We start from the raw sequence: 12,680 nt of genomic DNA on the forward strand, positions 1-12,680 counted from the left end.
CCGGGCCGGGCGGGGCTCGCGCCGCAGGTGCGCTGCTGCTCCCGCCCCGTGGCCGCAGGTGCGCCCCAGGAGGCCCCAGAGGCCTGTGTCAGCCTACAGATGCACCCCGCCGGCCTTAAAGCGACTGAGCAGCTTACTTCGGCCTTAGAGGGATTTTTTTTAAAAGTTACTAAGATTATCATACACCGTTATAAAACACATTACCCATTTGACATGAATAAAGATCAACCTATGGTAAAAAAAAAAAAAATTACTTGTGCTCTTTTCCTTCGAATTACAACTTTCACACGACTTGAGATGCTGTTGTACCGTGAAAGGCATTTAGGAGGTTGGTCTCACCTCCATGTTGGATTAATTTGTTGCTTCCCAAGTAAAGGTTGGACAGTGGGGCTAAGACAAGGGTCAGCAGATTTGCTGGTCATCAGGCTGAAGGTTCAGCCGCTTCGGTGCCTGCAAGAACCCAAGGCCAGAACTAATTACTATTTAAAGGCTCATTTACTAGGACCACTTATCTGATCTCGAAGTAAATGCTGCTGTTTCGCAGAAGGAAAGGAGGAAATACTTCCAGCTATGGCATTACCTGGCGTCCATAATTCACCCGTAGACCACATGCACTGGTTGTGAGGAGCTAGCAGGAAAGAGGAGCATTACATTTATTGAATGTATTGATTCACACATTGTTAGGAACACAGTACCACTTTAGGAAAGTTTATCAGAAATATTAAGATATTAAGTAACCTCTGACATAAACCAACCATCTGGTCCACTTTTGCACATGCTGAATGTATTTTTTTTCTAGATCTGTCCATTCCACATAGGTATGGTTAGTATCCCTCTCTCTGCTGGCAGAGTATTCTATACAGATTGACTTGTCCCAGCACTGGCTTCCTAGAATGGAGATCATAACGTAGTTTAAAAGAAGAAAAAAAAAAAAAAGGGGGGGGGGGGGGGGGGAAGGCTCTGTTTGAGTCTGGCAAGCTAAACTGGAAGCTGGTTTTCTCCTTATGGCCAAAAGCAGAACACAATGGAAGCCTCCCCCAAGATGACAGAATTTACAGCTTTTATTAGTTCTTACAGATAACCATAGTATGCTTTATCAGTAGTCACGGTATGGACCAAAAGAGAGAAACAATTCATGTGAACATACTATACTACTAAACCAGTATTACCACAAAAAATGAAGAAGACTTTACCAGACCAGAAGACTGATTATATCTGGCTAATCTCAAGAGGTTTTTTTAATTGTTTACAAATAGCCTCGTTATCATATATCCTGCAGTTCTAGAGCTGAGGCACAACAGCACAGGCATCAGAAATCTCACCTAAATTTCCAGTTTATGTATGCAGTGACTGACATTTTAAAAAGTCATTTCCAGACAACTTCAGTCTCAAATCTCTTAAGTCACTTAAATTTATTTTAAAACTCTGGGTATCAAAAACCTCTAATATACTTGCTCCTGAGGATAATTAGCCCCTATGTTATTTTTTTAAGTATACCTGAAATATATTGGTAATTTACAAACACGTTTCAGGGTTACATGATTGGTAAGTAAACAAGTCTTTGGTAAATAATAACTACTCTGTTCTTTACTCAGTTAAAAAACTTAATTCATTTTTAAATCTAGATTAACTGATTTCTTTTTAATAATTATTTCTATAATGAATAAGGCTCATATGGCACAATGCTGAGTGGGATGAATGGCTGTATGTAGCAAAACCTGAATGATGTTTCCAGGTTACAAATCCTGTTAATTCTAGGTACCTGCTTTGGCTCATTTTCTTTTTGTGCCCTTCAACGAGACCCACAAAGCTGAACCTGAATGAGAGCTTTCTAATGAATTAGATTTCCAACATTTAAAGGTGTCAGCAATCTAGAAAATACTGTCCATTGCGAGGATACATTCTACAGTGGGTACTGGATTGTATGCTAAAAACTACAACAAACCAATTAGTTTAAGGTTGAAATAATACACTATGGCTGCAGTATTTCCTAAAAATGTCTGCTTTACCACTTGTGCAGTAAAACAGAAAAACTATGCACTATGCATGCTTGTGCAAGTTGGAGATGACTGCTTGCTCCCACAGGAAAGCTAAAGGCACAGGACATAGGTAATGTGAATGAAAACCTGGTAACAAACATAGGCTTCCATTTTATTACAAGAATCCAATTAGAAACTGAATGCCTAAACTGATATTTTTACTGTTTGTGTACTAGATGCCTTCACTTTGGCTAAAAGATTCTATACCATGCCCTTTAAGAAAAATAGCAGCATTAAATAGATCTTTTAATTTCAGAGGAGAAATAAAAAGAAGTCTGCTTTAGGTTTCGTTTACAGAGTTTTGGGGAGTATTAACATGTCTAAGAAATGATCAGATTATTTTCAATGACTGTAACAGTTTTACTGTTCTACTACAGTTTTTTAATCATCTGCCTTGTTAAAGGATCAATTACATTTGAGACAATAAATAGTATACTTTACAATAAATAATAATTCAAACTATAGTACTTACAAAATAATGTAACACTATAATAAGATCTTCAAGATCAATTCCTTTTTATATATTCTGCAGCAAAAATAACATTTCTAGTAGGAAGGCATTACTTACAAACCTAGCAAGATCTACACATTCACATGTGTGTAAACAACTTAACAAGGTTTATTATGTTTCCAGAAAAGCTATGCTTTTACAGTAGGTTTTCAGCTAAATGTTATCATAATATGGTAATAAATATATAACAGTGCTTATATTTTGCTCCATCACAAATTTTAATTTGAAAAAAAATGGAGTGCTGTTATTGACAAAGAACAGCAACTTCCCTTTTGCTTCACAAGTGACTGTATCTGTGTGTGAACAAAATGTTAGGGCGAGGCATTCCAGATGAACTGCAGCTAAGGTTGGACGAGGATGACTTCATGATGAGCAGTGAAGGTCCTGGCAATAAATACCTAGAAAGGATATGAAAAATACAACAGAGTTTACAGGCAAAGTGACATTCAAGAGCAAAAGAATTAGTTATTCACGACCCATACATTAGAATCGTTGTATGCAATAAATTGTGTGCAATAAATACTGTTTATAAAACGTACAGGGCATTAGGCACTAGCTAACTCAGGAAACAGATCTGAATTCAGAGAAACTCGTAGCAAAATTTCAAGACATTGTATGAGAATCAAACATCTTTCCAGTCCTTTATGTTCAAAGCAAGAGGATAAATACAACAATGGAATCCTGTGTAACACTACCACCAAAAATTAGTATTTCACACATTGTTCTGTTATTATAGTTCCATTTATTTAATTTAAAATGGGTAAAACCTACAATTGATGTTAACCACCTTATAAAGAGTCAGGTTGTAAAAAAAGTTGATTAAGGAAAAAACAAGAGATCTCAGCTTTGCTTTCCAGCTCTAATTCTCTAAAAATATACATGCTGTCATCACTACTCTAGTAAAGCAAGAAACAATGATGCTACAACCTAGTAAGTCACATTAGTGACTATTTACTGTTTAAATCCAGGCAACTGTGTGGCATGTATTTTTGTGTAATACTACAAACAATAGCTTATCATATGCCTAATATACATTCTCAAATCTGTCCATGTTATCATTTTCTAATAGTTAATTGTAGAAATCATTAGATGAGCACAGTAATTGTGCAAAAATAACATCCACACTAAATCAGAATTTCATAATGAATTATATCAATGTTAGGAAGGATTAACACAACACGTATAAATTATTGCTTAAAAATTGTTGCATCATTCTAGTGAATTATATTGATTAATGATGAATAAGTTAAAAGACTGATCACATGGATAGAAATAGCATCACACTGTCATTGGCAGACAATCTATGTAAGAAAGTGTACGTTTTAAGCTTTGAAAAAAGCTGTTATAAAAATATTATCATCAATACATTTTTTTGAACAATTTACAAAAAATAAAGTCTGATTTAGAATGTGTTGGTGGTGAGCTTGATGGTTCACTATGTCACCAGACTGAGTCCTACCTCTGCTTTATTACATTTATTAATTACATTAATACACATTTACATTAATACTACTCTTCATTCTCTTCATGACATATAGTGGCTTTGCAGTTAGGAGATGGGATTGAGAACAAATTTGAAGTCAAAAAAGACCTCTATGGCAGTTTTCATTACCTCTTTCCCTCCCCTGTATAAATATATTTTTCAAGCTATTCCAAGCTATTTGTAATCTTTGAAAGCTTTAGTTTCACAAACATTCGTTTCATAAACACAAACAAAAAATTGGTTTGTGCTCAGAAAAAACAAAGTTCTTCAAATTAGATTTTATAAAGTCTTGAAAAAATTGATTTCTTGCAGTTATTAAATTATACTCTGATCTCTTCGTGCACTTCACACTGTGTTACAGAGAGTCAAGAAAACTATTACTCGTAGTGCAGATTCTTATATCATTTAAAAACAGAAACCTAGATGAAAAGTGAAATAGTATTGTGGTTCTCCCATTTCTAGAAAAATAGTTCATTACTTTGAATTGTGGGGCATAATGGGCAAGAGCATTTATTTCCATACGTATCTTTCATTTCACAAATTCAGAATATCACAGTTAACTAGCATATTGCTGTATCCACAGTATAGATGTAATATTTGTGGAGATTAATATAAAAACTGTAAATTTAATCATGTTGCCATGACACACCATTGCTGAAGACATACTGATATTAAGGATATAGAGGGCTTACATTCCTTTAGCCTGTGAAATTTATGAATAAAGTTCCATTCAGCATTCAAAGAAACACAGAAACTGGCAATGAGAAAGTTCTATTGGACCATCCCTTTCACTGTTTTCCAAATGCAAGCCTGTTAGATGCAGTACATTAGTGTAATCCAACCGGTTTGAATAGTTTGTGGTTGGTCATGATGAAAAATTTTCTGCAGTATTAACATAAAAGCAATAAAAACTTCAAGGCTGAAGATTTTCTAGTCTTAGCTAATCCAAATGACTTTACCATACTCTTGCTATAGCTCAGTAGATACTAATATTGAATATGATTTGTTTTGTGGCTAACATACTTCTACTTTTGCTGGTTTTGTTCAGTTTCTGGTTGGTTTTAAATTATGTTAGAGTGCCTTAAGATCCATTTGACAATAACAAATGGGTTCAGTGTATCAAATAACTAGTCTGAGATTTAGCAAGTAAGCAATTAAGTCATAAAGTAAGTTTAACAGATAATATATCAAAGGTTTGCTTTTCACGTAATATTTAAGTCATAAAGCTCTTTTATGAAATAATGTCCATAAGATGTTTTATATAAACAAAGCATTTGTAAGTTTATATACATAATAATTCAAATTGCCATTATGGATAGAATTTGGAACCTAAGTAATTTGAAACTTACATTTAACTCTCCACCTACGACTGTTAAATTGCAGATCGTTGAGTCCCACAGTTGGAGAATATTCAGTAATCCCTATACTGACAATATTATAATCCTTATTATATGCAGCTGGAGAACTAAACCAGCCAATGGAGAATCAGGTAAGTGCCAAATAACTTTTTTACTATATGATGCTGTTTTGCAAGGTTTGAAAATATATTTTTGCTCTGTAAAATGAAATAATAAAACTTTCAATCTGGAGGTTTTGGAAATCAACTTTGCAAAACTGTACAATACAGTAAATCAGATGGCACTTACCTGACCCTTGGCTGGAGCTGTGCCCCTATGCCATCCCACTGCGAATGTGAAGCCAGAAGTATCATACATGTTAGGATACCTCTAGGAATGCAAATCTGGAATCAGTGACTTTGAGGAATCTGAGAAGGGGAAGAAATGAAATTTTCAGTTCACTTTATGAAAAGGCTTCACTTTATGGAAAGCCGTTGCTGCAGCTGCTTGGGCAGTAGGCAATCAAGACTTTAGTAAGTGTAGTTTCACACAAAACGTGTATATCAAGTCTTCTTTTAGTAGCACTTCATGAGTGGGCTAGAGAGATCAGAATGATAGAAACTCAAGATCAAGGGAAATGCTGGGGGGTCTGGTTTTTTGTTGTGTTTTTTTGTTTGTTTGTTTTTTTTTTTAAATACATAGTGAACTAGTCTTAAAGTGTAGTGGTAGCAACATAGACTGAAACCTGTTCTAGTATTATCCTTTATACTTACAGTTCAGGAAGAGAATATTGAAATGTGTACCTTGTATCATTCCAGTGGGGGCTAATCCCTGTAGGGGATCCTCTTGAATCTGATGAATATTTGTAAACCACCAGCAGGCAGTGTTTACAAAGCTGTACTATTCGTTGGCAACACTGGAGTTGTTCAGGAGTCACCACCTCTGTGCTTTTACTGAATATGGTTTCCCAAGAGCTTCTGTTACAGAAAAAGACATGACTTCGTGTTTTTCTGTCACAAATTGCAATCTGAGAGCTCTACTGCTTTATATCAGATTTAACAATAGAGGAACAAGAGAAAAAGCATGACCTTGCCCGTTTACAGGAAAGGTCTATGCTGTTTAACACAAATAGTGTCAGATGCAGAGTCCAAAACACAAATTAAGACGTTAATCTTCATATGTGAAATGTCCACAGCCATTTTTCACTTGGTTTGTTCCCTAAAGCATTTACAGGGCCATTACTTAGGTTTAGTACATAAAGATTTACTGTCACATAATTGTATATGTGTCTTACAACAGGAATAACAAAAACCACTTATTTTTAAGAGGCTACTACCTGAATGTGAAATGATATTAAAGGAATTAATAAAAGTAATAAATTATTTCTAAATGTCTACACAGTATAATAATACTCTTCTTCTAATTTAAGTACATGATACTAAAAAACAAATACAAAATTAATTTACAGGAGATTAGTATGGGCTCTGCTTCCTTATCCAAATAATCATATGAGGAGAGTTTCTCATTTAGTCATTCAAATACTACTTATTATTCCATCTGGTCATATGGGATTGGTCTACTACAATTAAGTGCAACTTGCAAAGTGTATCTATAGAAGCATTCCTTTTTGAAATGCAGACCATCATGCTTTTGTCTTCTTAAAAGGCCATTTTTCTTTCCAAAAAACCCCCAAACCTGACCATACCAGTATAAAGCAGGTATGTTTTGCCACAGAAGACGACAATAGTTCTTTGCATACACCTCAACACTCCTGTTTGTGCAAAATTCTGACCAGATTACAGATCATTACATCTGTTTTAAAGGCAACACGGTCCCTGTGAAGACTTTGTTTTGGTCAAAACACTATCCAGTACCACAGATGGTTTGTAAGGTTGAGGGTTTTTGTTCATTTATGGAAGAAGCACTTCACAGAGTGAGGAAAATTTGCTGCAACTGACTTCAACATAGCATGCAGGATGATTTAGCCTTGTCCACTGAGATCAGCAGTAGATTTCACAACCCTGGTGTAGGAAGTTTGTCCTTAAAACAACATCAAAGAACTAGCAAGCTTACTTCTGCCTACTGAGATTTTTAAAATTACACTGTATTAGTATGGAATTATGAACATTAATGACTAAAAGATAAGCTGTATGCATAGCTAACTGATTTTTCAGCCTGGCTCCTCAGACTAGATGATGTATTCCAGCTGAAACTGTTCAGTCCTACAGAATTTCCACGGCACACACAACTTTCAAGTGACGCAAGTATTTCTCCTTAGTTATTACCCATAGAATTAATTAAGAAATAGTTTCTAAGTCATCAAAACTGTTTCATTTCATAAACAGAATAATTCTACTACTTGAAGAGCTACTATTTTCTTTAATATATTTTTCTTAATATTGTTTCTTGTTTGGGAACTTTCCACATGTATTCTTACATGGAAGTTAATCTGTAGTCTTCGTTCTTTCCTCATGAAGTCATGTGATGGTTGGTAGAAAGCAGCAAGATGAAGTTCTAAGTATTACATTTGTTCAACAGATTCACAGTGCTACACATAATTATATTCTAATTCAATCCATAAATCTCTAAAATCCTGTGGAAGAAACTCTCCTGATAAATTCCTTAAGTTCTGGACTTTGACGTCAGTGATCACTTTCCTACAGTTAGGACGGATTTTAGCAGTGAAGAATAATATGTGGCCTGCTATAACTATGGCCGATTATGAACATAGTGGTATACAGTTACCCTAATAACAAAGATTCAGATTTGAAAATATATATGTGAATTTTAATGAGCTTTCATAAAAATGTTCCTGTGCAACCTCCTCCATGTGCTACACAGATTCAGTTCATATACCATTATACTGCAGTCAACAGGGATCAGAGTACTGTTACCTAAGGAAGCTTAATTTGTTATGCTGTAACTTCAGTTTCCATACATTAGTAAAAGTCACGGAGTCCACACCAGATCCAGAAAAGAGTATTATGCTTGATTGTGCAATATTGTCAATTATGTGCTATGCTTTTTATAACCATCTGAAGTCAACTGGTTCTACCAGTTTTCTCTTTTTGTTTATTATACAGAAAACAAACATAGCTTTGTGAAGCCATCTACATCATGGTTATTTTCACTGAAGTTTTCTTTGTTCGTTCTTTTTGCTGAAATAGCACATGCCTAGCAAAGATCTAACCAGCAAGAGGAAACCTTAAGGCTATTAGCTCTGCTCTTCTCCCAATCTTACAAATAGTCAAAGTACTATACTCCTTAATATATTTTCATATACTCATGTTGTTTCTGAATTAGCACATTAATACCCTTTCCCGACATGTTTCCCCAGATTCTACACATGCCCTACGTTTATTCCAATCTGTTCTTAAAAATGGCACAATGAACTCTAAGGAAGAGCAATGACAAGTTGGCCTCTCTCCGACAGAGGTGCTGTCATGAGTTCTCTGTTGTGAATTACACGGCAAGAAGGATGATTGTAACTGAATAAACAACATACTGGGAAGGTACGAACAGCCTTTCTGTTTTCTTCTGTGAATTCTGTATTAAGTAGTATGCAGAGTGATCTCTACACCTACTGGGTATTTCCATTTTACTTTTACGGTATTTTTAAAATCTTTTACACAGCAACTCCTCTTACAAGGAACTGGATCTTTGTCAAAGAATTTAGCTCCACTTTGGAGTCAGCTGAGTCTTGTTCTGCATGAATGAAATTATTGCTAGATGAGAAATTCTACTCTTCATTGAACTCTTCTGCTGGCTCAGAGACCCTCCTCCCGAGCCAAGTGAGCAGCAGAGATGTTCAAGGGTTTTGAACAAAAACCATTCTTTGCAGAGAAAAAAAAATCTAAAATTAAAATTTTCATGCATATTAGAAGATTTGCAAACTAAAATTCAAAATAATAATAGCGTTATTAAAAGGGAAGGTAATTATAGTATTTTATGACAACAAAAATTGAGCTTGGATTCAAGACTTCAAACTCTGGCATGAAAAAGAGACCCTGCATCTGCTGAGGATTATACAAAAAAAAAACGTTTCAGACTGGAAACACAGAAATCTTTTGTCACCCTACTTTAACTTTTGGAGTGTGCTGCATTCCCAGCAACTACCTCTAGCAAATCTTAAGGCTGACATTATCTGCATGTTCCCATGGCTCATCTCCATGCAAAAAATGTGTAGACTCCCAAGAGCTTGCACAACAACAAGTCTTCAGCCATGACAGGATAATGGTAAAAAAGCTAAAAAAAATTATGATCTTTTGCATACTCTCAGATCCATCTTCTTGTTATCCATTTTGTTGGGAAACAATTAACAAGTGCATTCCATGCATTCTCTACATGTGATAAATGACTATATGTAAAGAACATATTGACCTGATTTCTTGGTACATACAATATCCATCAGCATACTATTGTGTTTGTTGTAGTTCATTTGCAATAAATCTCTTCAAATACCTTATGCAAGCTAATCAAAACCCCTCCCATTCTTTAGATATTGTATATACTTACAGAGAAATTGTCTTTTTCTGTGCAATATCTGTCATATTTAAACATTTGTATTCTTATTTTATGAAGAAATTTGGGGTGGGGGTGGAATTATTTTATACCCATGATCTGAGCCTCCAAACCTATCCTTACATGAATGCCTTTGATTTCAGGAATGCAGATTCCAAAGCGTAGGATATTGAACTTTCAATATATGGCCTGATCTTTTTTTTTTCCCCCATAGAAAACTCGTATTTGCTACCCAAACCAAAAACATCTGCTTACCTCCAGTGTGGACATTTCCTACTCTGCATATACTTAAATTCCCACCAGCGTGGGAAACACTGAATGTAATCAAGCACAGAAATTCGAACTCATTACTTGTAAATCATAGAGCTGACATTGCATTTGGCAAGAGATGTCAGCTGCACTTGTGACTTTTTCCATAGTAAGTCTTGAGCTCAAATAAATATGACAATGATTTCTGTTGATGTAAGTCCACATTTGATGCTTACAGTGGTCTGGCCTCAAAATTTTGGACCATCCAATGAAAGAGTTGACCTAAAGCTCAGGTATTCTGAAGAGCAGATTTTTTTCCTTACATTATTATATTTGTAAATACATTACTAAATGTCTGATTCATTACTGAAACAGTTGGCCTAGATTATTAGACTTCTAATTATACTATATCTTTAGATGATTTTAAAACCAGTTCAGTGTATTACAGCATTTTCTTGAATGAAAATGAGCAACAAAGTATGCCAGCACTGATTGTAATTGTGAAGTTATGAAGACTAAGATAAGAAAAATAGGCTTACCCTGAATTACAGAAACAGTTCCATAGACCTTGACCATGGCTCCAAAGTAAGCGATTAAATACACGGTTAAAGAGACGGTACAGATGTAAATTTTCAATGTCTGGAGCCTTCCAGACATGCTGTAGAACTGCACGAACACTTGTCTTGACTATATCCAAAACCTAGGAAAGAGTATTCCAAGCAAATCAAAGCAAAGGCATATTGCAAAACCTAAAACCAACTGTTCACTGATTCACTGCACACATACACATATACAAACACACATGCACAGATGACTGCATAGCTATAAATTCCCACACATGTCTTTGTTTCATTTCTATGCATTCATCAGCAAACTTTTATGATATACTTTTCTGTCAATAACATTTTGCAAAGCCAAATCAAAATATTTTATTTTTATTACAGAAAAGTTAATTTCTTTTTTTTTTAGTCTTGTCAGTATTAGCTCCTTTAAACTACAAGAGTTTAAAAAGGAACAAAATGGACACAATTACAGACCAGAAGCAACATAATTAACCACCCAAATATTATATATTTGAAGATTATCTCCTTTTCCCACTTCCTTTTCAAATATCATCTATTTTATGAAAAACTACAAACTGCTTTTGGTTTAATGTCTGTTTAAGCTCAATCTTACCCTAGACCAAACTGTTTTGGTTCACTTTTCATGCAGGAAACAGTGTAGTGAAATCAGTAAGAAAATAATCAGCAAGATGTTTAAAATAGCAACGTTTATAGATATGCAACTGATTTATTATATACGGTCTACATTTAAATGCAAGTGTATAAAGATGTGGGTGACAAAAATGCTAAGCTGTATTCAGTATAGCACCAAGAGTTTTACCCAATAAGTCTTAGCTACTCAGCACACACACACACTTATAGGCAGTTGTGTATCCTACTAATCAGAGTCCTCCTGGAAACACCTTTGCACATCCCCCTGAACGGGAACATGGAAGGGGGGGATTCATCTCATCTGCTTTTAAACATCTGTACATTCTCTCAAGTCAGGTGTCTAGGTTCCCTCCATAATCACAGGAGAGAAACAGGCTCCACTGTCTTGGCTTCTGTCTATTTAGATAATATCAGTAAGACTGTGAATAGTTTTGTGATCAAAATAGTATTTAGGCCTCACACTGGTCTGCCCTAAAAAAAGCCTATGGTGCATGTAACCTACTAACAAAAAAGTCAGTTAAATGAACGTGATTTCCTGTAAAGGAGACAGCCTTACTGCCTCTTTCACACAAAACAGCATCTTTCAAAAAAACAGTCAGACAGAAGTGGGTTGTGAACCAATGGAGGTATATTTGGTATAAGATGTTGCAAATTAGAAGGTACAGTACTTTCCCAGGAAACTCAAATATGCATGACAAACTGATTCACACAGTGAAACGTCTGACTCTCAAAAAGTGAAGGAGATTCAGTAGAACAGTAAAGTATGGAAGCAATTTTTTGGTTCTGCATAACAAACCGTTGTTTATAAATAGTCTGATTAGACATGATGAAGGAAACAACGCATAAATAAACAAAATGCTTGCAATAGCCCAACGAAGCTGTGTAGTAAAGAGTAATGCTTAATGGGCAGAAAGTCTATAGGTACCTGATAATGACAACCTCAATGAAATAAGTTATTTACATGTTATTTAAGCTCTTTTTTGAAAACCTAAGATTAGTCTGCATGCATAGATCTTGCACTAATTCCATGTACATTATAACCCAATGCAAATACAATGCTGTCCTCTCTGTTTGGAATGTTTATGAACGCAGGTGTCTAACACATTAAAAACCACATCTGTGGTCTCATCCTCACAAATAGTGAGATAGAAAGAGTAGTAAATTATAACCAAAGAATGGTGATCTTGTTTAGTGACTGCAGGAACTAAACCCAGGTTTTGGACTGCCCTACGCTTGTGGAATGGCTCCAGATTTGCAGATATCCCCTCAGCAGCATTAGTCTACTGTCTTAATGCTTATCAAGCAGCCTCTTCCTTGTGTCTCACC

The 12,680-nt window shown here is 35.3% G+C and overlaps 1 protein-coding gene across 5 annotated transcripts in view; it reads right to left on the minus strand.

Annotated features, from left to right (window-relative positions):
- Window positions 1-1,043: 1,043 nt before the first annotated feature.
- TTLL7 (tubulin tyrosine ligase like 7) overlaps window positions 1,044-12,680 on the minus strand; it is a 76,431-nt gene continuing 64,794 nt past the window's right edge. For all 5 annotated transcript variants that reach the window (XM_074876388.1, XM_074876387.1, XM_074876386.1 and 2 more), the window contains 3 exons: window positions 10,680-10,840; window positions 6,174-6,347; window positions 1,044-2,948 (listed from right to left, as the gene is read on the minus strand). In XM_074876388.1, coding sequence (XP_074732489.1) covers window positions 2,828-2,948; window positions 6,174-6,347; window positions 10,680-10,840 — 456 coding nt within the window. In that variant the 3' untranslated portion in view covers window positions 1,044-2,827. The remainder of the gene's footprint in view (window positions 2,949-6,173; window positions 6,348-10,679; window positions 10,841-12,680) is intronic.

The sequence above is a fragment of the Strix uralensis genome, chromosome 8 (genome assembly GCF_047716275.1).
Source record: "Strix uralensis isolate ZFMK-TIS-50842 chromosome 8, bStrUra1, whole genome shotgun sequence".
In the NCBI taxonomy this organism is placed as follows: Eukaryota; Metazoa; Chordata; class Aves; order Strigiformes; family Strigidae; genus Strix; species Strix uralensis.